This window comes from Muscardinus avellanarius (assembly GCF_963383645.1).
Source record: "Muscardinus avellanarius genome assembly, chromosome: 4".
Taxonomy (NCBI): domain Eukaryota; kingdom Metazoa; phylum Chordata; class Mammalia; order Rodentia; family Gliridae; genus Muscardinus; species Muscardinus avellanarius.
In genome coordinates, this window is record NC_137789.1 from 155,202,211 (window position 1) to 155,227,532 (window position 25,322).

General features: G+C 53.0%; 1 protein-coding gene across 1 annotated transcript in view; it reads left to right on the top strand.

Annotated features, from left to right (window-relative positions):
* Window positions 1-7,762: 7,762 nt before the first annotated feature.
* LHPP (phospholysine phosphohistidine inorganic pyrophosphate phosphatase) overlaps window positions 7,763-25,322 on the top strand; it is a gene marked incomplete at both ends in the record, with an annotated part of 37,467 nt that continues 19,907 nt past the window's right edge. Inside the window, 3 exons of the mRNA XM_080694621.1 lie at window positions 7,763-7,887; window positions 21,670-21,857; window positions 23,983-24,136. Of these exons, the coding sequence (XP_080550747.1) occupies window positions 7,763-7,887; window positions 21,670-21,857; window positions 23,983-24,136 (467 nt within the window). The remainder of the gene's footprint in view (window positions 7,888-21,669; window positions 21,858-23,982; window positions 24,137-25,322) is intronic.

Genomic DNA, 25,322 nt, shown 5'->3' on the forward strand with positions numbered 1-25,322 from the left:
TCTGGGCCGGAAAAAAACAGAAGTCTGAAGTACTATGTGACACCTGCAACGTTTTAATGCTGGCAACCAATTCAGAATGTTGGAAAATAGGCTCTCAGAAACAGGTGCATGGATCAGGAGTTTGGACCATGACCGTGCTCAGGCCAGGTGGGCCCGTCCTTTTCATTGTCATGGTATCTCCACGGACACTGTGGTTCATGGGATGCAGACTAAATGCCTTAGCAGGGAAGGTAAAGTTCAAGGTCTGAGCCACTGTCTGTGCAGCCCTGGTCCCTGGACAGGCCATGTTCCATATGAGCTGGGGGGTCCTTTACACATGCACAAAGGCTCTAAACCCTGGGCCAGGTGTGACGATACCTGACTCACGTGGTGGCCTGTTCCTTCCTGGGCTGCCTGACGACCATGCCACAAGAGAAGACATCATGCTGAGAAGGGTCCAAGGAGCTCCCAGAGAGGCATGGGGGAACTCAACCCAGGCAAGTGGGGTCCTTGGCTTCCAAGATGGAAAAGAATTTCAGCACATGCCAGTCAGAGCCATAGACAGAGAGACCGAGGTTCACTTAGAAGAGCAAGGAGCTTAGTGTGGTGGCACAGGACTTGGGAGGCCAAGATGAGAGGATTGCAAGTTTGAGGCCGGCCTGGGCATCTTAGTGAGACCCTGTCTCAAAAATTTTTCAGGGGTTTACAGCTTTATTTATTTATTTATTTATTGTATTAGGGATTGAACCAAGGGCCATTCTACCTCTGAGCTACACTCCCAGCCCTTTTTACTTTTTATTTTGAAACTTGCTAAATTGCCGAGGCTTGACAATCCTCCTGTTTCAGCTTCCCAAACACTGGGGTTGCCCGAGTGCACTGCACACCTGGTTTCATGAATCTTTTAAAGGAAGCTTGGAGAGGGGTGCATATGGGAAGGCATGTGACCCCAAGATGGTGTACAGAGGTCTGGTCATTTTCTGGATCCTTAACATTGGTCTCCATCATCTGGTTGATAGATATTCTGGGAAGTCCTCCATTAGCAGGTTCCCCCAGATATCCTGTCTCTCTTGTTTAAGCCATTCATTTGGGTGGTTAGTTAACAGTGCACACGGTAATAACACATGTAATTAAGTTTTTGGTAAACTTTAAGACAGATTTCCTAAGAAATTATGAGTGACGGGCCTGGAAGAGAGACTGGCTTTGGGAGTGGCAGGCTTGGAAACTTCTGAATTAAAACTTATTTTTGCCGGGCGTGGTGGCGCACGCTTGTAATCTCTGCGCTTGGGAGGCGGAGACAGGAGGATCGCGCCGGTTTGAAGCCAGCCTCACCTCCTTAAGAGACCCTGTTTCCAAATAAAAATGTAAAAATAGGTCTGGGAGTGTAGCCTGGAGGTAGAAGGACTTCCAGGAACCCCAGTACCACCAAAAAAAAAAAAAAAAAAAAAACAAACACAAAAAAAAACTTATTTTTGCTGGGTGTGGTGGCGTATGCTTGTAATCTTAGTACTTGGGAGACTGAGACAAGAGATCCAGGTTCTCAGTCAACCTCAGGTATTTAGTGAGGCCCTCCGCAACTCAGGCCCTGTTTCAAAATAAAGAATAAACAGCCGAGCGTGGTGGCGCACGCTTGTAATCCCCGCGCTTGGGAGGCGGAGACAGGAGGATCGCGCAGGTTCGAAGCCAGCCGCGCTGGCGTAAGAGACCCTGTTTCAAAAATATAAAATAGGTCTGGGAGTGTAGCCCGGAGGAAGGAGGGCTTCCAGGAACCCCAGTACCACCAAAAAATAAAAAAATAAAAAAAAATAAAGAATAAAAAACAGGGCTGGGCGTATAGCTCAGAGGAAGAATGCCCCTGAGTTCAATCCCCAGTATTGCAAAAACAAACAAACATTTTTTGCCAGGTGTGGTGATGCACGCCTGTAATCCCAGTACTTGGGAGGCCGAGACAGTAGGATCTCAGGTTTAAGGCCAGCCTTAGCAACTTAGCAAGAACCTTAACAACTTAGGAAGACTATGATTTCTTTTTTTTGTTTGTTTTGTTTTGTTTCTTTCTTTCTGTGATACTGGGGATTGAACCCAGGGCATTCTACCTCTAAGCTACACCCCTGGCTTTATTTTATTCTTTTATTTCAAAGCAGGGTCTCACTAAGTTGCAGAGGATCTTACAAAGTTGCTGAGGCTGGCCACAAAACTGTGATCCTCCTGTCTCAGCCTTCCAAGTACTGGAATTACAAGCATGCGGCACCATGCCTGGCTTGAGAAGCACTTTTAAAATAATGGCTTTTGAGGGGTTAGGCCGGTGCCGGGGCCAATGGCCGGCATCGGAGCCTGCCGTGAGGCAAGGCCACTACTGCGGCCTCCGAGGTCAGGATTGGAGCCAGCTGAGGGGTTAGGCCGGTGTCGGGGCCAGCGAGACCAGAATTGGGGCCTCCCATGAGGCAAGGCCGCTGCTTGAGCCAGCGAGGTCTGGATCAGTCCACCAGGTAGTCAGGCCACTACTGGGGCCATCAAGAGTGGGATTAGCGGAGCCTGCCGCGAGGCAAGGCTGGTGCTGGGGCCTCCGAGGCCGGGATCAGAGCCTGCTGAGGGGTTCGGCCGGTGCCGGGGCCACCTTCCGTGAGGCAAGGCCGCTATTGAGGCCTCTGAGGCTGGGATCGGAGCCTGCCAAGGGGTTAGGCCGGTACTGGGGCCAGCGAGGCTGGGATCAGAGCCTGCCATGAGGCAAGGCCAGTGCTGGGCCCGCCGAGGCCGGGATCAGAGCCTGCTGAGGGGTTAGGCTGGTGCTGGGGCCAACGGCCGGCATTGGAGCCTTCCATGAGGCAAGGCCGTTATTGAGGCCTCCGAGGCCGGGATCGGAGCCTGCTGAGGGGTTAGGCCGGTGCTGGGGCCACTGGCCGGCATCGGAGCCTTCTGTGAGGCAAGGCCACTATTGAGGCCTCTGAGGCTGGGATCGGAGCCTGCCGAGGGGTTAGGCCGGTGCTGGGGCCAGCGAGGCCGGGATCGGAGCCTGCTGTGAGGCAAGGCCGGTGCTGGGGCCTCCGAGGCCGGGATCAGAGCCTGCCGTGAGGCAAAGCCCATGTTGGGGCCTCCGAGGCCGGGATCAGAGCCTGCTGAGAGGTTAGGCTGGTGCCGGAGCCACTGGCCGGCATCAGAGCCTTCCGTGAGGCAAGGCCACTACTGAGGCCTCCGAGGCCGGGATCAGAGCCAGCCAAGGGGTTAGGCCGGTGTCAGGGCCAGTGAGGCCAGAACCAGGGCCTCCCATGAGGCAAGGCCGCTGCTTGAGCCAGCGAGGTCTGGATCAGTCCACTGGGTAGCCAGGCCACAACTGGGGCCGTCAAGAGTGGAATCGGTATTTGCAACACGGCATGCACAGAGAAATATCGCAGAAAATTAAAACCAGATGCTTCCCCTAATCAGCAATAACTAGGAGGAAAGGGGCAACAGGAAGTGGTTGAGCTATAGAAAGGGCCCTCTAGTGAAGCAATTAAGGTGACCAATCAGAGGGTGTGGAATAGGGGAGGATGGAGCCTCTTTAAAAAGCAGGAGGTACATAAACATATGTATCAAAGTTAATCACCAAACAAGCATGGGATCGAGGGAGGGGGAAGGAATAGGATGGGGGCTGGATGAGGGCTAATTGGATGATGTGTGCTTGTATATCCTCTCAAGTCTTATATTCCAATGTGATGTATGATTACAATGCACCAATAAAAATAAATTAAAAAAAAGAGTGGGATTGGTACTTGCAACGCGGCATGCAGAGAAAGATTGCAGAAAATATAAATCAGATGCTTCCCCTAATCAACAGGAAGAGGTTGAGCTATAGAAAGGGCCCTATAGTGAAGCAACTAATGTGACCAATCAGAGGGTATGGAATAGTAAAGGACGAGCCTCTTTAAAACGCAGGAGGTACATAAACAAATGTAGCAAAGTTAATCACCAAACAAGCATGGGATGAGGGAGGGGGAGGGAATGGGATGGGGGCTGGATGAGGGCTAATTGGATGATGTGTGCTTGTATATCCTCTCAAGTCTTGTACTCCAATGTGATTGAAATATGACTACAATGCACCAATTAAAAAATAAAAAATAAAAAATAAATAAATAAAATAAAATAAAATAATGGCTCTCAGCCAGGCATGGTGGTGCATGCTTGTAATCCTAGCATTCAGAAGGCTGAGACCAGAGGATCACGATTCGCAGACAGTCTCAGCTAATTAGTGAGGCCCTCCACAACTTAGTGAGACCCTGTTTCAACATAAAGAATAAAAAAATAGGGCAGAGAGTATAGCTTGGAGGTCGAATGCCCCTGGATTCCATCCCTAGTACTACAATAAAAAAACAAAAAACAAGAAAGTACACAAACAAGGGCATGCATGCAGCTTGGGGCTAACCAGGGGCATCAGCCATCAAATCCCAGCTCAGCCTTTAAATGAAATAGGGCCTAAGTAGCTGAGGCTGTCCATGAACCGTGATCCTCCAATCTCAGCCTCCCAAATGCTAGGATTACAAGCATGTACCATCACGCCTAGCAATAAATTTCTCTTACATGTAAACCATGTTGAATGTTTCTATTGCTGGCAACCAAAGAGTCCTAACGAATACAAGTTAATCTGAAAGGATTGTACAGACATCTACTACAGCCAGAGAAGACTGATGGATCTTATTTGAGCTAGAATCCAGACACGATTTGTAGATTGGTATTTGGAAAAATAACAGGCCCAAAGCTCTGGATGGAGCGTGTGTCCCTGTTCACTGCTATGTTAAGGTGCCACCCAACAATCTCTGGCCCCAAAGATGCAAACAAGAGAACACTGGATTAGGATTCTGGGGAAGGTTTTGCCTTCCTCCTTCGAATCCTCCCTGCCTGAGATGCAGAAGTCATACACATTGGCGGTACAGCAGGCATCCTGAGAGAGAGCCTCAAAGCTTCAAGCTGAGGGTGATGGGGTGGACGGATGGAGGGAGCCTACTCCCTGCTGGTCTTGGGAGCTGATGTTCCCACCCAGGGCTGCCTTCCTCTTGGATTTATGACATCTTAGGAGATATATCCCTATTTGGCTGAGCAATTAAGAGTTATATTTCAGTCCCATGTAACCAAATGTGACAATGCCCTTTGCCCATTACAGGCAAAGGTCTTGGAGTTTTGCATCCAGCCTCAGCTCCTCAGTGGCCCACACTCAGAGACTTGCCAGCTTGGATCACATGTCAGTTTTCAGGTGAGGGACCTGGGTTCCTGAATTTATTTCCTGTCACCGCTGTAAGAAATAATACAAATTTAGTGTGTCCCGATGATGGATTTATTACCTTACAGTCCTGTAGGTCAGAAGTCCTAGAATCAAGTTGTAAGCTGGGCCACTTCCCTTCTGGGGGATATGTGGGAGAAGCTATTCTTTGTTTTTTCCAGATCTCTGTTTCCAGAACTGAGGATTGAACCCAGTGACATTCTACCTCCAAACTGCACCCTCAGTCCTATTTTTTATTCTTAACTTTGAAACAGGACCTCATTAAGTAGCCGAGGCTGGCCATGAACCCGCGATCCTCCTGTCTCAGCCTCCCAAGTACTGGGATTACAAGCATGCGACACAATGCCAGGCTTTTTATTCAGCATTTGAGGACCACCTGTTATCTCGGCTCATGGCCCCTTCACGCTCAAGGCTAGCAGCATAGCCTTTTCAAGTCTCTAGAAGGCTATAAAGTGCATTTCTGCTGGGCATTACCATGCTGGGATTACATGTCTATAATCCCAGTTCTTGGGAGGCTGAGACTGGAGGATCACAGATACAGGACATCCTCAGCAACTTAGCAAGCCTGTTTCAAAACAAAACAACAACAACAAAAAAATGTTTTTAAGGCTTGGGGATATAGTTCAGAGGTAGAATGCTTTTGAGTTCAATCCCCAGGAACTCCCATCTCCTTAAAAAACAGAAAAACAAAACCGGCAGGTGAGACTAGGTCCCACCAAACCAGGCATGGTAAAAGGAAGGTGGTAGCCACAGGAGGAAAGAATCTTCTGAGTGGAAGGGGTGGATGTCTTCGGCTTTTCTGCTGCATTCATGTGGGGCTATACTCATAGGATCCTGACATCTTAGAAACCAAAGGATGGAGAGGGTGCTCCTGACACAGAGGTCAGGTAGGCCTCTGTCGTAGATGCACGGCTCCTGGCTGTGGAGTACTTGAGCTTGGTTCTCCAGCTCTCCTAGACATCTTCAAGTTCTTCCTGCCCTGTGTAAACAGGAATAAAGGCAAAGGTATAAAGACTTAAACTTTTATCTAAGTTGTAAGACTCCTCCCTGGCAATGTAAATTCCTCAAGGAGAGGAAGCATATCTTATATTTCTCTTGTAAACATCTTGTACAAGACATTCTACCTCTGAGCTACACCCCCAGCCTGATTTTTTAGTCTTTATTTTGAAACAGGGTCTCACTGAGTTGCAGAGGGCCTCACTAAGTGGCCGAGGTTGCCCTTACCGCGATCTTCCTGTCTCAGAACGCTGGGATTACAAGCCTGTGCCACCACGCCCAGCTCTCTTGTAAACATCTTTAAACAGCTCCCTCAGTAAGCTTATCAACAGAATATGCACAATTCACCAAACTGTGCTAAAGTCCTAACATTCTAATGAATTCTTCATTCTTTCTGTGACATGAGAGCCTGAAACAAGACGTCAGAATAATGTGGTCCCTCCCCTAACTTACACCGGAAGTCAAAATTTCTCAAGTTCCAACTGAATTAATCGCTTTAGAAGAGGTTTCCAGGACACTTTCCCTTTTTATATTATGTGTACTACAAAAGTAAATTATATTCAATATAATTTAATATATGTAATTAAACATAATTTTATAACTCACCCAAAAATCTCATTGGCCTAACACATCTGCAATATTTCCATTTTCTTTCCAGCCCAATTCCTAGGCATTCTTATTTTTTGTAGAGCTGTTACAGTGTGCATAAAATTTTGTATTTTACTTTTTCTTAATTTGTGGGGAGTACTGAGGACTGAACCCAGGGGCATTCTACCACTGAACTACGGCCCAGCCCTATTATTTATTTATTTAGCGGTACTGGGGATGAACCCAAGGGCATTCTACTTTCAAGCTACACCCCCAAGCCTGATTTTTTTATTTTGAAACAGGGTCTCGCTGAGTGGCAAAGGGCCTCACTAAGTATTAGCTGAGGCTGTCTGCGAACAGCGATCCTCCTGTCTCAGCCTCATAAACACTGATTACAAGCGTGCGCCACCACGCCTGGCTCCTATCTTATTATTTATTTATTTTGCAGTAGTGGGGGTGGAACCCAGGGACATTCTACCTCCAAGCGACACCTGTTTTTCATTATTTTGAAACAGGGCCTCTCTAAGTAGTAGCAGAGGCTGTCCGCTAACCGCAATCCTCTGGTCTCAGCCTCCCAAATGCTGGGATTTACAAGCCTGCGCCGCCTCGCCCGACTCTAATCTTCGTTTCCACACTTCTTTCCGTACCCATGTTAGGCTTTCTTGAGCAGTCTCCGCCTTTGCAGTTGACTTTCTTCCGGTGTGTTCTCGCATCCTTTCGCCCCGCAGTCCCGTTTGGCCCCGCAGGGCTGCTCGCGTGCAGCTTTCGCGCCGCTTCCCTCTGCAGGTGCTCCTCGGGGTCCTCCTGAGCCCTGCCCTCCTCCCTGGGGCGGCCGGCTCTTCCCCAGGGCGGCTGCCCACGTGTCCTGCGCGGGTCCCGCCCGCTGGACTACACTTCCCGGCGGCCCTGCGCGGCGCGCTCCGGGGTGGGGCCGCGGTCGGCGCGCGGGGAGCCATGGCCGCGTGGGGCGAGCGGCTGGCCGGCGTGCGCGGCGTGCTGCTGGACATCTCGGGCGTGCTGTACGACAGCGGCGCGGGCGGCGGCGCGGCGATCGCGGGCTCGGCGGAGGCGGTGGCGCGGTGAGCGGCCGCGGGCGGGCGGGCGGGGGGCGGCGCCGCACTCGGCAGGTGCCGCCGGCCCAGGGGGCGCCGGGGGCGTGGTCGGGGCGTGGCCTCCGCCCTGGCCCCGCCCCCCCGGCCTGGAGGACCCCCTGCGGATCTGGGCGCTTGGGATCGTGGATGAGCGCTGGGCCTGTGCTGGGTAGAGCTACCGGCGCTTGGACCGGGGCTAATCTTAAGCATAGAGACGTGGAGAGAAGGATGTCAAGTAGCTCGTTCATATTGTTATAAGTCGACTGCGTGTTGAACTGAGAGTATTTTTGATATAGTAGGTTAAATACGTTAATTAACTCCCCTTGTTTCCTTTGCCTTATTATTAGGAAACTTTCCCTGTGTGGGAAGTTGACTGGGCTTTAGCTCGCAGTCTTTTGGACTGATTGGTTCACATGGGAGGAGGGGATCTGGCCCAGCAAGCCTTTCCCTGCAGGACGGTGCCAGGACCAGGGTTGGCAGCACTGGGCCTGGCTTTGAAACTGTCCCTGGTGCCCCGGGCCAGCGCTGCTGTGATGTTGGTGGGCCCTCCGAGAGGGCTTACTGCCCCAAACTTGGCTTCCCAGAGTCGCTAGCCAGGGCACCGTGGCTTGATGGCTTGACCTCCCTGGCACTCGGTTTACCACCCTGTAGATGGCAGATAAGTGAGCCTCTTGGTTCCTTCAGAGACCCCACCTGCCCTTCTATATGTGTGGAGCTGCTGAGATAACAGAGGCCTTGCATAGTGAAATAGGTGCTTGGGCTGCTGGGACCTTGTAAAGGGGAGGCCCAGTCCCCAGGAACGCATGGGAAGGGCATCCCAGACCTAGGAAGCACCCCTGGGCCCGGGCTTGGCCCCCAGGTTGGTGGAGATTCAGCTTGAAGTGCCTTCCTGCCCTTCACATTTCTCTCCATTAACCCCAAAGCTTTAGGCTAGTGGTGTCGCAGGTGAGCGTTATATGCCAGCATCTGGGGAAGGGAGCAGAGGGTGCTGAGCTGGATCAGGGAGTGAAGTGGGCCTCCTGCGGCTGGGCAAGCGGCCAGAGCCAGTGCTGTGATGGGTGACCAGGTCTTGGGCAGTGGCTGGAGGTGGGTGGACAGGATTCTGCACACACACAGGTTGAGCCCAGTCTCAGCAACTTAGAGGGAGCCTGTTTTAAAATAAAAAGGGTCGTCAGACGTGGAGATTGATTCATACGTGTGATCCCAGTACTTGGGAGGCTGAGACAGGAGGATTCTGTATTTGAGGGCAGCTTCAGCAAGTAGTGAGACTCTCATTAACCTAGTGAGACCCTGTTTTATTTATTTATTTATTTATTTTTATTTTTTTGGTGGTACTGGGGTTCCTGGAAGCCCTTCTACCTCCGGGCTACACTCCTAGACCTATTTTAGACTTTTTTTTTATTTTTGGAAACAGGGTCTCTTAAGCTAGAGCGGCTGGCTTCAAACCTGTGCGGTCCTCCTGTCTCCACCTCCCAAGCGCGGGGATTACAAGCATGCGCCACCACGCCCGGCTTGAGACCCTGTTTTAAAACAAAAATAAAAATAGGTTTGGGGTGTAGCTCAAAGTGTCATACAAAATAAATAAATAAAAACTAAAAAAGGCTGAGGGTGTAGATCAGAGGTAGAATGCCCTGAGTTCAATTCCTAGTTCACCGGGTGTGGTGGTGCACACTTGTAATCCCAGCACTTGGGAGGATGAGACAGGAGGATCGCACAGGTTCGAAGCCAGCCTTAGCTAGTTAGTGAGGCTCTCAGCAACTTAGTGAGACCCTGTTTCCAAATAAAGTATAAAATAGGTCTGGGAGTATATTTTGGTGGTAGAAAAGCCCCTGGGTTCCACCCCCAGTACCACACACAAAAAACAGTTCAATTCCTAGTTCAAAAAATGAAAACAATATCTGAAAAGCAAAGTACGGTGAAGATACAGAGACAGCTTCAGTCCTCCCTGGTCCACCTTCTGCTCAGGAGCACAGGATACTTTCTCAGTACCAACTAAGTTTAGTCTCCCTGCCAGGAGGGTCTGTCATCCATTTTTTTTTTTTTTTGGACTGGGGATAGAACCCAGGGGTGTTCTATCCCCAGCTCCTCAGCCCTATTTTATTTTTTATTTTGAAATAAGGTCTCACTGAGTTGGGCCTATTGTCCTTGAACCTGTGATCCTACTCTCAGCCTTCCAAATAGGGGGGATTACAGGCGTGCCCCCACCACGCGCGGCCTGTCATCTGTCCCTCTTTACCACAGGGACAAAGAGGCTCAGAGAGGATGGGAGCTTGCCCTGTCTGAACTGGGATGTCATAGGAATCCCATTCGGCCTGACTCAGGGGCAGGATCCTAAGCGCTGTTGCAGACCTTACTTGGACCCTTAGAGGGAGAAGGGACATGGGGACAGGTCCAGTGCCTCCGTCTAGCAGCTTCCTCTGAGCGGATGCTCCAGCCTGACTGACACAGCACTGTCCAACAAACACAGGCAGGTTCCAGGCTGTGGCACCGGGAAGGTTCTGTTGAGCTCTGGGCTTTGCGCTGGAGTCTTCTGGCTGATCCCCAGCGTGGTTTGTTTAGGTTGGCTTTAACTCTAGCAGATTTATCTAGCTGGAGCGTCTCTGGTAACACCTACACTGGATAAACCCAACAGCATTGTAATAACAGTCCTAAAATACACCCAGCTTTCTAGTTACGGTGAAAAGCTCCCTTCCTGGAAGAGATTTTCTTCTGGTGAGCAGACCTCATACATCATACCCATCATTGAGAAAGTTTATCGTTGTGCTATTGGGGGTCTCAGAAACGTGATGGCCTGGTCTCCCTGAAACTTCCTGGCTCTGGCCTCCACCCAGGCCCAGCCTCCACAGGGCTAGTCCTTCCTGCTTGGTCGCAGGGAAGCCAAGAAGACCCTTCCTATGTTGTGACAGATGTTGGAAGCTCATGCATAGCTTGGGGCTGTGAGACTTTCCCATGCAGTAAACTCTGCCTGTTTTTGGCACATCCTGGGGGTTCTTGTGGTGGTGGAGCCAACAATGAGCTCTCCTTAGGCCCCGCTGGCCAAGGTACACAGCATTGCTGAGAGCCGCTTCTTCTCACCTCCCCCTCTGTGGCTTCCTTGAAATGCACAGCTCTCTTTGAAGTCCTTCTGGGGCTCAAAGGAAGTTCCTGGCATGGGACCAAGGGCTGCAGAAGGACCCGTGTGAGAGGAGAGGGATGGGGTCCCAGGGGTCATGGGCCTCCGTGGCAGCTCCCCAGCACCCCAGCACCATGGTCCCAAGCAGCATCTCCATGCTGTGAGCCTGGGAGGGGCTGACCCCTCCCCCCACACTCCTCTTCCTGGATTTTCTTCTTGTAACAGGTGTCCTCAGATTTCCTAAAAGATTCCCTCTTACTGGGGGACAGAAAGTACCTGGAGAAGGTAAACTCGGCTTTTGAACATGACAGGGACCGCAGGAATAGAGGCCGTGCTTCATGGAGGGAGGCTCGCCCCGCGCCAGGCAGGTGCTGCTCCATCCACCTCACCCGCCCTTTTCAAGGTGACAGCTGAGGCTCAGATTCCAGCACTGATACAAGTAGGAAAAGGGGCCGAGCCCTTGGTAAAGCCTCATCCGTCCATCTCCTCACACACCCAATATTCAGTGAACACCTCCACTGCACCAAAACACCGTGCTGGGCCTGGGGGCTGAGGGTGGTGAACAGGGGAAGGAACACCGGAACCTGGTGGAGCTGATGTCACAAGGTGAGGTCAGCAGTGGATGGCACATGCCCAGAGAGGTCAGCGTGTCAGAGCCTGAGCTAGCTGGAGGTGGGCGTCCAGCGGTGCAGGTGCCCGGCCTCCCAGGGCAGGTGGTATGAGGAGTGAGAGGGGCCAGGAGATGGATGCCCCGGGCTAAACACTTCCCAGATGGAGGAGCAGGGCCCGCACTCCTGTGTCCTTCTTGGGCAGTACAGTTCCGGGTCCCCAGGCTACCGTCTCCTTCCGGGAGCTGTGGGTGGGGCCCACCTACTGCCCCAGGACTTGTGGGCAGGTGTGGACATCTGTAACCGGCCTTTATTGGAGCCCATTCTTTGGGCAGATTGGGCTCCCCGAGGGGAGCCATTGAGAGGCCAGCCCGGCACAGCAGGGCTGCAGCACAGAGGCACTGGCCAGCCCTGGATGATGCCCTGGGACATCTGCATGTGAAAGGCGGTGGCCATTTACTGCATCCTGCCCCAGGCCACTAAAGCACATCTGCCAGGCTGGCCCAGGCCCAGCGGCCTTTTTGGAGCCGGCGGAAGGAAGCTGGCTCAGCCTAAACCCAGGGCAGCCTCATAAAGCAATTCCAACCCAGGACCGCCCCGCATGTCTCGTGCCGCCAGGCCAGCCCCACAGTCAGCCTTACAGGTGGTGCCTCTCAATCCCCAGGGTGACTAGAAGCCTTAGGGACCCTGTTAAAATGCAGGTGCTTCCCAGCAGGTCTTGGAGAAGTGAGGGACCAGGGGCAGGAAACTTGGTCTAAAGTCTGGCCGGTCCCAGTCTCTAGGACCACCTCATGCTCTGCTGGCCAGGCACCATCTGGCCTTAGAGACAGGAGTCTCTGGGGATAGGGATAATAGCAGGGGCCATGTGCCCAGGCTGGAGATTCACCTGCCTGGCCTGTCTCAGCCCAAATGCAGGACAGTGCCAGCCACAGGGCCCTGCGGGTATGTCGAGAGGGCCACTTGTTTGAGTTTGCTTAAGCCAATAGGCGCTTTCTTGGCCCAGCCTGAACCTTGGACCTTGTTTGTGGAGAACCTGCTGTTGCTTGTGGTGCCCTTTGCTGTCAGGAGATGAACCGGGTTGTCTTCAGAGATGGAGCGCTATGGCCCACAGGCCAGCGGGCTCTGAGTGTTCTGTTTGTGATGTCAACATGTCAAGTTTCGCAAGATAGGTGGCTTCCTTCTCGTAAATGTCCCGGGTTGCGGCATGAATTCAGAGAAAAGTCCAAGTCCTCTCTCATCAGCCCCATCCTAGTCACTGCCCCGCGGTGACCAGCCCCTTTCTTCTGTGTCCCTTAAAGCAAAGAGGATTCTGAAATGCAGCCTCCCCCCTTTCCTGGTCACATGCAGCGCCCTGGCAGCTGTCTGTCACGCGCACTGCCCCCATCCTGCCTGGCCTGCTCACAGAAAGTCTGAGGTTCACAGTCCAGGGTCTGAACTCTTATTAGCCCTGGAGCATTTTTTCCCCCAAGCAAAATCTGGGAGAGAACTTTAAAGAAAAAAGTGTGTGCTTTCCGCATTCACATCTGTGATGTTTGTTATGAAGTCAGTCATTGAAAAGCTTGGTGGTGTTTGAGGAACACCACCAAGTGCTGAAGTCTGGGGGCTGGACCACACAGCTTGGTTTAGATGTGCATGCTTTAAAATGTGTACCTGGGGCAACCCAAGTATATCATGAGGGGATGAATTGCGTCCTAAACCGTGGTTTATCCAGGCTGCAGCATTGCGTACAGCTGTGAAAAGCACAAGTAGCCCTGATTGGTGTTGCCCCGTGACCTGCACCTTGTACATAGCCGGTGAAGAACCTGTAAGAAGACGTCATGCACTAAGCCGCCCAGAACAGTGAGACCTGACTTGCTGGGCCCAAGCGACCCCTGCTCCAGCCTACCGAGGAGCTGTGGCTGTAGGCTAATACGCTGTTTTTGTTAAGACAAACTAGAGAACCGCGACCCCCATATATCTGGGCCGGAGTCATCAGACTCACGCACTTGAACTGTGGGGAAGGAGGCCGAGGGTGGCGGCAGCTCTGAGGTCAGGAATAAGGTCTGGTTTCTCATCTTAGCCTTGGGGGCTGGGAGCTCCCCCTGGAATCAAGGGCAGCCAGGTGGGCGTTCTAGAACAGCTGCTGGTTTACCTAGAGTGTTGCATAAGTTTCCCCACAAAGCTCACAGATGGAGTCCTGGCCCTGTCCCCAGCCCCCAGAGGTGTACAGAGAAACTCTATCGGCCAAGCAGTGTGCGGGGTCCCCAGGTGCCCTGGCTGCTGGAGTCCTCCCCTCTGCACACGGGTCCCCCCGTCCCTGCATCCCCAGCAGCTGGCCTCCTGGTGGACCGAGCCTGCCGGGAGGGCCGAGATGCCCAGCACCTGCACCGGGTGTGTCAGGGACGTGGTTGTCACTGTCACCGCCGTGACATCGCTGCCATTTATTGAGTATTTGCAGTGTGCCAGCCGCCTCCCAAGTGCGGCTTCCTGACAGCCTGTCCAGCAGCCACTGCCGGTGCCTCCGCTGACGAGGAGCCCGAGGTTGGAGAGGGTAGGTGACAGGCGGCAGGTCACACAGGGAGGAGGTGTATCTGCTTCCCCGGCCCAGCCCCCATCCTGCGCTCTTAGGATGCCGGTCCTGGACCAGCTGGCCCTGAGCTCGGGGACGACCGGCTGCCGGCCAGGCTTGTGGTCTGAGGAACCTCTGGGCCTCAGCCTTCCTCTCTGTGATGTGAACCGCACGGTGAGATCATCTCCAACACCCCCCTAGCTTGCAGACTCCTGTGCGCCTGATTCTAAACTGTTTCTTCATCACTTTGAAATCGATGCTCCGGCCGTGGCCTGGCCCTGTGATCTGAGCCGTGTGGCCGAGGCGCGTCACAGAGAGCGTGCCGGGGCGATCTGCCGGCAGGTGCAGACGCAGGGCAGCATGCCATGTGTTTGCTAAGGGCCCTGGCTGGGGGCCCACCGTGTCTCTGTGACCTCACCACTGTCCCTCTGAGGTCACTAGCCAGCTGGCCCGGACTAAGAGATCCGGTCACTGCGTCCCTACTGGACCTCTCTGTCTGGACTTTGGTCTCTGATGACAGGGATGTGTGCCGTGCCCCTCAGCGCCCAGTGGCATGTGGGAGCGGCTGGCTGGTGGCCTGGCCGGTGTCTGCCCTCAGGTGGGGTCAGTGGGAAGAGGAGGATGAAGGTGCCGCAGGCCCCGCTGGGCTCTTGGCCCAGGCCATGAAGGGTGCCTTTCACTGTTTAGGGTGTGGTGGTGACTCAAGTGAGGGACATGTGGCAGCCCCTCTGTGCCAGCTTGACCATGTCTCCATGCAGCCCTGGAGAGCCCGAAGGCTGGGTAGCACCACTGCCCCACGTCAGGGCTGGCACTTGGGTCCCAGGAGCCAGGCGTGGCGGTGCACACCAGGAACCACAGAACTTGGGAGGCCTGCGCAGGAGCGTTGTGGGTTTGACACCAGGGAACCGAGGCAAAGTTGTCGCCCTCTACCCTGGTTTCATTTCAGTAGTAAGAGGCACCTCCGGCCATGAGGTGTGGGAGCCGCCTAGAGGCGGAGGGATGGTGTTGGGGGCGAACTGATGAGAGGACCCCCCACATACCAGGTGAGCCTCTTGGGTCCTAAGTGGGCATCAGATCTGGGATTTGGGGCAGCTAGTTGCTTCTGCCAGTGAAGCAGCAGCCAGGCTGGGTACTGAAACGGGATGTCTCCTCTTACAGGGCTCTCGTCCAGTAGATTTTGACAAATGATGTCTAGGGACTAGTGAAGGGGATAGGGATAAGAAAGCTCGCCGGGCGTGGTGGGCACGCTTGTAATCCCCGCGCTTGGGAGGCGGAGACAGGAGGATTGTGCAGGTTCGAAGCTAGCCTTGCTGGCTTAAGAGACCCTGTTTCCAAAAAATAAAATTAGGTCTGGGAGTGTAGCCTGGAGGTAGAAGGGCTTCCAGGAACCCCAGCACCACAAAAAAACAGAAAAGAAATATGAAAGTTTATTTTATGTCAAAGATAAAAGAGAGAAGTCAGCTCCCCCCTCACACATGGGGGGAGTGTTCCTGAAAGACAGTTACCACGGAAGCTCGGTTTTTAACCTCCCTGGGGTTCCCTATCTGCTCTTCTATGATTGGTCAAAATTGGGTTTGGGGGAAGCAATGTCTTCTGACCAATTTCAAGCCTGAATTTGAATTGTTATCCTGTGGGCTGGTGGACCCTGCTCTCCCGGCACACAGGTCTCTCACCTCCTGCTTATCTCCCCGCCTCACAGAGGCGATGCAGGTGTTTTGTATTTATTTATTTATTTATTATCTATTTATTTATTTTTGCAGTACTGGGATGGGTACTATAAGCTACACCCCCAGCCCTATTTTTTAGTTTATTTATTTATTTATTTTTTTGTGGTACTGAGGATGGAACCCAGGGGTAATCTTCCTCTGAGCTACAACCCCAGCCCTATTTTTTATTCTTTATTTTGAAACAGGGCCTCACTGAGTTGCAAAGGGCCTCACTGAGTAGCAACTGAGGCTGTCCGTGAACCGCGATCCTCCCGTCTCAGCCTCCCAAGTACTGGGATTGCAAGCGTGCGCCACCACGCCCGCCTCAGGTCTTGTCAATCCCTCCAGTTCCAGTCCTCGGCCCTGCCGAGTACTGAGCCAGATTTTTGGTGCAGAATTCCAGAAGGCACCCAGATGACCTTGGTGCAGGAGAAAGGCCCGCCACACCCTGCCAGTCGTGGGCCCCTGTTAGCCCTCAAGTGGATATTTCCCATACTTGGGCTTTGTTTTATGGACCAGGAGGCGTCTAGCCTGCAAATCGCTGCTCTGAGCCCTGAGATGGCACTGCCCAGGGTGTCTCCTGTGGCCTGCCCAGCGTCTCCCTGCAGCCTAGGTGCTCCTTTGGCCTCGGTGACCCTGGCCTGGGTGCCACCTGTCCACATATCCACTCAGGAGCCCATTTGGCAGAGCGGGGCTCTGGTCACTGGGCAAGAGAGCTGGTTATGCACCGGGATGCCCAGTGCTCTCCCGGCCCAGCTGTGGCTGCCACACCTTCTCCGTGGCACCAGGCCTGGAGGGCTGCTGAATAGGGCACAGCCCTGGCCCTCCAGGCGCCCAGAGCTGGGGCAGGGGCAGAAGGAAGGAGGTCATGAGGATACCCAGGTAGAACAGGATGGACAAGCCTTGAAGGGGGGTAGGATTTGACTCCGGGGGGATGAAGGCAGGGAAGGACCCAGGTGCTGATAGGGCCTCCGGGTCCAACAGAGGGAGCAAATGCCGGATGGGACCAGAGGGCAGGGGAAGGGGCCCAGTGGGCGGGGCCTGGCTGTCCTTCTGCCAGCAGCCTCCTGTTCCTGAAGGGGAGCCCCTGCCTCTCCAGCCCCCCAGCCCTCCACGAGCTGGAGAGGGCAGGCTGGTGAGCCATCCCAAGGTCACTCAGGATGTCCAATAATTGTCCTAACACTTTACCTGCCGCAGAACAATAATGAGAGGGTTTTCATTATTTTCGGGTGAGCGCCCCTGGCAGATGCCGACAGCCAGCAGATGTGTGAAGTCCGAAGTGATTTGTAAAGGACCGGCTCATGTGAAGCACGGTAATTGCACTGGCCACGTTGTCACTCAGAGGTGCGTCCTGGCCTGCGGGGATGAGGTAAAGGTCAGTTCAAAGATCCAGTTGGCCACAAGAAGTGGGGGACAAGCCCCTACTCCCTCCGGGCTCCTGGGGGTCAGTGCGCTGAGGCGGCAGCCCGAGCCTGCAGGTGCCCCCTCTCCTCACGGCTTTTAGGTGTTGCAGTTGGAGACAAGGCGGCCATCAGAGCTGGGCCTGCCCAGTGACAGACCCTCTTTTCTGGGACTCTTGCAGGTCTTTGGAAGCCGTGCCAGCTTGGGCTCTCCTTACATTCTGCAATTCTTTTTTTTTTTTTTTTTAATGGTACTGGGGATGGAACTCAGGGACATTCTACCTCTACCTCTGAACTACACCCCCAGCCCTGTTTTTTTTAAATTAATTAATTAATTAATTTGGAAACAGGGTCTCACTGAGCTGCGAAGGGCCTCACTAAGTTACTTAGGCTGGTCTCGAACCTGCGATCCTCCTGTCTCAGCCTCCCAAGTACTAAGGTTACAAGTGTGCGCCACCCCGCCCTCCCGGTTGGACATTTTGTAGTTTTTGTGCCCTAAGACTCCCAAGGCCAAATCTGTGACATCTGGCAGCAGGCCTGCTGAAGCTGACAGGATCTGGTTCCTAGCCTGTCTTGGTCTGCCCAGGCCACCATGACTGGATATCACAGGCTGCATGGTTTAACCAAACACCTGTTTTTTCAAGCCAGGCATGGTGGCGTATGCTTGTAAACCCCAGCATTTGGGAGGCTGAGACAGGAGGATCACAGCCTCAGCTACTTAGTGAGGCCCCTTGCAGCTCAGTGAGACCCTGTTTCAAAATAAAGAATGAAATAAGGCTGGGGGTGTAGCTTGGAGGTAGAATGCCCCTAGGTCAATCCCCAGTATGGCCAAAAAATTTTTAAAAGTCTGTTTTCACAGTTCTGTAGGTCGGAAGTGAAGGTCAGGCGGCAGCATGACCAACCCCTTCCTGGCTTGTAGGCAGCCGCCATTTTGCTGTGTGCTCACATAATCTCTTTGTGTGTCCACAGGAGAGAGAGATGGAGAGAGAGACCAATCACTCGATTGATCAGTCTCACACATCTCTTCTCATGAGGACACAGCCCTGTCATATCAGGGCCCTAATCTATGGTTCTCTTCAACCACTTTCTCACAGACACAATCCGTTAAATAGTCACACTGGGCATTAGGGCTTCAGCATGAATTTTGCAGGACACAATTTAGTTCATAGCCCAGACCCTCGGAGCCTTCTGGGTGGAGCCGAGCATCCATGGCACACTCCTGTCTGCCCCCACACCCAGGTGTCACTCAGGGCTCTTCTATTTAGGGCACCCTGGAGCAGAGCTGGGCTGGCGGGGCCAGCCAGGGCGGGCCTTTTGGGGGCCCTAGGGCTTTCTCCCACCTGTGTGAGGGCCCAGCACCACCATAGGTGCTCCAGGCTCGCAGGCTTTGCTCTCACAAGTGGCCTGGGTCGGCCTCTGCCCCAGAGGCCTCTTTTCTCGTCTGTACCGGGAATGGCAGGTGTTGCCTCAGACTGGCTTCCTCGGTCAGCCACTGAGTGAGGGCCGCCTGGGAGCGGGCCTGGCCCTGCGGGTATGTGTGAGGGTCACGGCCTCCCCATGCTCTCGGGGGTGAGGACAGCCTGGCCCGGGACTCCTCAGGTGAGGCTCAGTGCTTCCCCAGAGGCGGGGCTCCCCATGACACTGTGTTGATATTTCACTATTTTAATAATCTTAGTAACCACTTTTATTATTTTCAGTATCTAAAATACTGAAGGGATCACCTGGGGCCGGTCCCCTGTTGACGTAGCCAAAGGGGGTCGTGGTTGGTGGCCCCGAGGGACGGGACCTCGGAGGAAGGTCACTACTTCCACAAGACCCACTAGATTTTTTTTATGAAAGAGAATCCAGCGCTAAAATGAGCATTTGATTTGGAAAGCGAGGATTTCGGACGGACTCACATTGGCACGTCGAAAGGGACGGGTGCGAGCGTCGGGGTGAGCTGCGTGACTCGCTCCCTGCCGTCCGCATCTGAAGTTGGGTGTGGAGTGACAGATGTGAGGCTCTGCCGTCTCTCCGTCACACCGATTGCTCACTGTTCTGAGAAGGTCACATCATCATTCATTAGCAATAATTAGCCCCCCGGGACCCCCTGCAGGTCTTCACTCACAGGTCCCATTAACTTGGGTGTGAATCACACGTTCCGGGTGCCAGTCAATGAAGATCTGTCCATAACGTACAAGGTGACGCTATTAGTTACAATATATTAACTGCCTAATTTAAAAATAAAAAGCCATCTTTATGAAGGGCAATTAACCACAGAGTGTAATTGATCATTCATAAACCTCTGATTAGGAAAGACAAATAAGAAAGGAGTGAATCAGCTGGACTGCGGGAGGCGACGTGGTCAGCGTCTCGGCTGTGCCCGCTCGACCGTCAGCGGACCTGCGGCCATCTTCCTGCACCACACCTGGCAGCTGCAGGGCTGAGGGCTAGAGGCTTGCTGCAGCCCGCCTGTTTCTGTCGGGGCTGATAAAGGGGGTGCAGTTCAGGGATGGCCTAACAGAAGCAGCAGGTGAAGTTATTTAGACTTCCATCTGTCAGTCACTCAACAAACATTTAGCAAGTGCTTGCTATGTGCCAAGCACTGGGAATACCGCAGAGAACCCAACAGACCTTGGCCCTGAACTTGTGAAGCATGGACATCAGGGAGAAAGACAATAAAAAGGCAAATGGACCAGTGGAGAGATTGACATAAGTAAAGGGGAGCAGTGTGTGTTGCCTAGAGACGGGATGGGGAGACATCACAGGATGGAGACATCACAGGACCCTGGACTTCTTCCGCTTGCCGCCACCACCAGCGAGGGTCGTATCAGGAGTGCCCCAGGCCCAGGCAGATGCCGGGCTCATTCCTGTCCTCCTGGTCCCTTCATGCAGCCCTGTTTTCCCGCTCCACCTCCCACTTCGCCAAGCTGCTGGTGTCTTCTTGCCTGAGAGCGCAGGGCTACACCCTTGCCTGCCCGTGGCCTGAAGTCTCCCCCAAGACCTCACTCTGGGACTTGAGCTTTCTCCTCTTGGTGGGACAGCTCTGGGAGCACTGATTCCTGTGCCTGACCATAAGTCAAGTCCTAGAATCCATGCAGAGCAAAGCAGAAGTTAGCCCGCACCCCCAGAGCCTCAGCCCCAAAGAAGAGGAGCAGAAAGCCCCGGACCTCTCTGGGCCTCAGTTTTCTTGCCCTTGAAGTGGGATAACTAGGTTCTCCCTGGGTTGTGTTGTGTTTGGGTCTTTACCTCATCCTTTACCTGTCTCCTGTGTGCATCCTTGCTGGTGGACACTGGGATCTTGGCCTCTTCTTCCTGTGCAGAAGGGCCTCGCTGCTGCCCCCCAGTGTCCATTCTTCCCTCTGCACAATGTGCCCTTTCCAAGGACCTCAGCTGCACCATGGCTCCCCCAGGAGGCCTCACCAACCTCCTGTCCCTCCTCTCACTGCAAATTGCCTCCCCCTTGGGCCTCTGGTTTATTACCTGCCTCCCACCCTTCCCAACTGGCCAGGGCTTGGCAGGTCCTCGCCTGCGCCCACCGTTTGCACACTAGCCCAGGCCCGGTGCTTAGTAGGTGCTCAGCGATCATGTGTGGGAGGGTTGGCTGTCATTCTGCTCTTTGGGCATTTGCTTTGTGGCTTTGCATTTGGAGAACTTGCCTGAGCGTGGTGGGACGCAGCAGGTCCTGTGACACCCATCAGGAAGGGATGGCGGTGCCGCTGGCCGTTGGTGACATTCCAGATTCATGCCACCTGGTGCTGGGTTTGCATGGGGTTGGACTTCTGTCTGTCCTTCTGGGAACGGTCCATTTCCCCCAATGGGGTGTGTCTGGCAAATCCCCCTCACTGACTGTGATGAGAAGACCAGCCTAAGCTCTTTCTGCTGCCTGCGCCCTGTTTGGAAAATACGAACCCACAGTTAATAAGGCACAGGTATCCGAAGCTTAGGTGCAAAGTGCCAGTGCTAAGCATTGTGGGAAGGCACAGAGGAATAGCTCTGGACAGTCCAAAGTGACCTCTGGCCAGGCTAAGCAAGAAGATGTGGTGGATGGGGAGGTGCTGAGTGCATCTGGGGTGGGATAGACTTGGCACAGATGGACAGGCGTCAAGTCCCAGGCCCAGGAGGTGAGGTGTGTCACAGGAAGAGAAGGGGGAGCCTTGGGGGTTATTGGGTATATTGAGTTTGATGAGGATGGACAGGAGGGTGGGACATGGCTTGGAGTCCCCTAAAATGGGGTCTTCTCCCAGTCAGAAATCCTGCCTGAACACACCTGGGGTCGGTCCAGGGCACTCAGGGACCCATAGTGGCCTGCTCTGGAACTTAGCCAGTCCTGGGAGAGGTGTCCGTGTCTGGGTTCCTCTCAGGAGCCACACTCTGTGTGCTGACCGCTCTCCTCTCCTGCTGCTCTCCCACCCAGGCTGAAGCGGTCCCAGCTGAAGGTGAGATTCTGTACCAATGAGTCGCAGAAGTCCCGGGGACAGCTGGTGGGGCAGCTTCGGCAGCTGGGGTTCGACGTCTCCGAGGAGGAGGTGACCGCCCCGGCACCAGCCGCCTGCCAGGTCCTGAAGGAGCGAGGCCTGCGGCCACATCTGCTCATCCATGACGGTAGGCCGCTGGGCTCTGGCTCCTCCTGCGGGCGAGTGACCCTTCACAGGGCCCCCACTCTCACCTGGGCCAAACCACAGGGAAGGGCAGGGGTTAGTAGAGGCTGGCTCCAGATGGTTCTGGAAAGCCTGGGATGGCGTCCCTGATCTGGGCTGCACCAAGCCGCCAGGGATCTGCCCAAGGGGAAAAAATTCTGGCTCCTGTTGAAAGAGACAAAGAGATGGACAGCCAGTCAGACAGACAGAGAAGGGATGACTGTGAAAAGCTGGATCGAGGTCCTTGGCTTTCAAATGTCTGGCACCCGTAGCTTCGAATTGTTTCTGTGACAGCCAGCCCTGCTTCAGTGCGGTTTGCAAATGTCTATAGGAATAAGGTTTGCATTCTGATTTTAGTCTGAGTGCAGGAAGCGAGCCCCTTTGACCCTCGGATTTGGGGGATAAGGCAGAAGGAGCAATAATATCTGGTACCTTCTGAATATTTATGTTTTTATTTTATTTTTTGGAGTATTGGGGATGGAACCCAGGGGCATTCTACCTCTAAACTACACCCTCAGCCCTATTTTTCTATTCTTTATTTTGAAACAAGGTCTCACTAAGTAGCAGAGGGCCTCACTAAGCAGCTGAGGCTGGCCTCGAACCTGTGATCCTCCTGTTTCAGTCTCCCAAGTACTGGGATTACAAGTGTGTGCCACCATGTCCAGCTCTTCTAAATATTTATTTATTTTTGGTACTGGGGATCGAACCCAAGGGCATTCTACATCCAAGGTACACCATACTCCTTTCCATTTTTTATTTTGAAAGAGGGTCTCAGTAAGTTACTCACTAAGTTCCTGAGGCTGGCCTCAAACCTGTGGTCCCCCTGTCTCTGCTTTCCGCGTGTTGTATCACAGGCGTGCCATACTGGGCCTGGCTCTGAATATTTTAAAAGAAGAGAGATCAACAGCGCCTTGGAATCCAGGACATTTCTTTGTCCTTCGGCTGAGTCCTCTTCCTTCCTACATCTTTTGTGCTTGATTTTTATTTTTCACAAACCAAGGGGCAAAGGCAAGCTGCTGTCCTCTCCAGGGCGGGAGTGGGGGCTCTCAGAGGTGGGGTGCTCCCTGGAAGGCCCAAGGCTTGGCTGCACCCTGGCACCAGCCAAGGGCACTTTGCCTTTAGGAATCTTGTTTCTTAAAGTCCTTTCTTTGCAGCCAGGATCCCGGCCAGTGGCTTTAGAGTGGCTTTCTTTCTTTCTTTCTTTCTTTCTTTCTTTCTTCCTTCCTTCCTTCCTTCCTTCCTTCCTTCCTTCCTTCCTTTCTTTCTTTCTTTCTTTTTTGTGGGTCTGGGGATGGAACCCAGGGGCATTCGACCTCTGAGCTACACCCCCAGCCCTATTTTTTTATTCTTTATTTTGAAACCAGGTCTCACTGAGTTGCAGAGGGCCTCACTAAGTAGCAGAGGCCGTCCGCGAACCACGATCCTCCTGTCTCAGCCTCCCGAGTGCTGGGATTATAAGTGTGTACTTAGCTGTCTTGTCTGTCTGTCTGTCTTTCTTTCTTTCTTTCTTCCTTCCTTTTCTTTCTTTTTCTTTCTTTTTTTTTTTTTGTGGTACTGGGGATGGAACCTAGGGGTATTCTACCTCAGAGCTATACCCCCAGCTATTTTTTTTCTTTGAGACAGAGTCTCATTGAGTTGCAAATCAGTGAGACCCTGTCTCAAAATAAAGAATAAAAAATGGGGCTGGGAGTATAGCTTGAAGGTAGAATGCCCCTGGATTCTATTCCTAGTACTGCAAAAAAAATAGACTAGCCGGGTGTGGTGGTACATTTAATTTAATTATTTAATTTAATTATTTGCCTCATTAATTTAATTATTAGCAATAATTAATTTAATTATTAGCAACAATAATTAATTTGATCCAAAAGATTGTACCTCTGAGGAAGGGAGAAGGGAAGACGTGCCTGGCAGGAGTTGGAAGCAGGCCGCGCTGTTCTGGACTCAGTGGGGACCTCTCTCTTTCTCTCTCCCCCCCCTCCCTCTCTCTTTCTCTCCCCCCCCTCTCTCTTTCTCCCCCCCCCTCTCTCTTTCTCTCTCCCCCCCTCCCTCTCTCTTTCTCTCTCCCTCTCTCTCCCTCTCTCTCTCTCCAGGAGTACGTTCAGAATTTGATCAGATCGACACATCCAACCCCAACTGTGTGGTCATTGCAGATGCCGGCGAAAGCTTCTCTTATCAAAACGTGAATAAAGCCTTCCAGGTGCTCATGGACCTGGACAACCCGGTGCTCATATCGCTGGGAAAAGGGTAAGTGGCCTCCAGGGACAGTCGCTGGCGACGCTTCTCATGACACTTTGTGGTTCTCTGGTGTAGAATCAGGTAGAGAGCGGGGTATGGTCAGGTGAGGTGGAGTGAGCGCAGGCCGTCGCCTCCAGCCTCCTGTGCTTCTCGTCTCCATTTCTTTCTTTCTCTTCTCTAACAATTATTTGTTTTGTGCTGGGGCTGCACCCCCAGCCCTATCTTATTTTGAAACAGGGTTTCACTAAGTTGCTGAGGTTGATCCCGAACCTGGGGTCCTCCTGTCTCAGCCCGCCAAGTACTGGGATTACGGGCCTGTGCCACCATGCCCAGCTCTCCTTTAATAATTTTTTTAGGAAACCAGGAGGTGGTCGATCAAGCTTCCATGTGGACGCTTGGCTATTAGAGGCTGGGCGTGGGGTGGAGGACGTCATTACAAATGGAGACCCCATGGAGACCTCGGAGGCCAAGGGTTGACGGTCTCAAGTTGAGAGTCAAGGAGAAGGCAAATTGGCACAGGATAGATCCAACATGTTGAAGAATGGCCCCAAAGGCTGCCTACGTAGTGACAGTGGCTGAGGGCCCAGGAATATTCTGTTCTGTGTCCCCAGAGTATCATCTGTTTCCTCAGTCAGCTCTCATGTTACCTGATGACCACAACTTAGAGGAAGAAAGATTGATCTGCTCATAGTTGTGGAAATTTCAAAGGTTCAGTCCATGTTAGGCCAGGTAACATCTGTGAAGTTCAGGGAATAGCTGTCGGAAGCAGAGCTAGCGAGAAGGGGACCCGGGGACATAGATACAGTCCCCAAGGCCACACCCCAGTGACCCGCCTCCTCTAGCCACATCCTACCCTCTTATGTTAACACACAGTACATCCGTGAATCCATCAATGGCCGTACCCACTGATGAGATTAGATTATAATTCAGTTACGTCACCTCCGTGCACCCATATATGAGCTCTTCTGGGGGCATTCTAGAGCTGAACCGTAACATCTGCAGAGCTGTGGATTTGTGACCAGGGCTTTGTCTGAGCTTCTGGCACATGCCTCCCCGTTCATGTTAGTAGCCAGGTTCTGTTACTGTGACAGACACATGAGACAAATCGACTTAAAGGGAAGAAAGGTCTGTTTTTGTTCTGGTTCATCGTCGCTTGCCCTGGTGCTTTGGGCCTGTGCTGAGTCCGCATGTCATG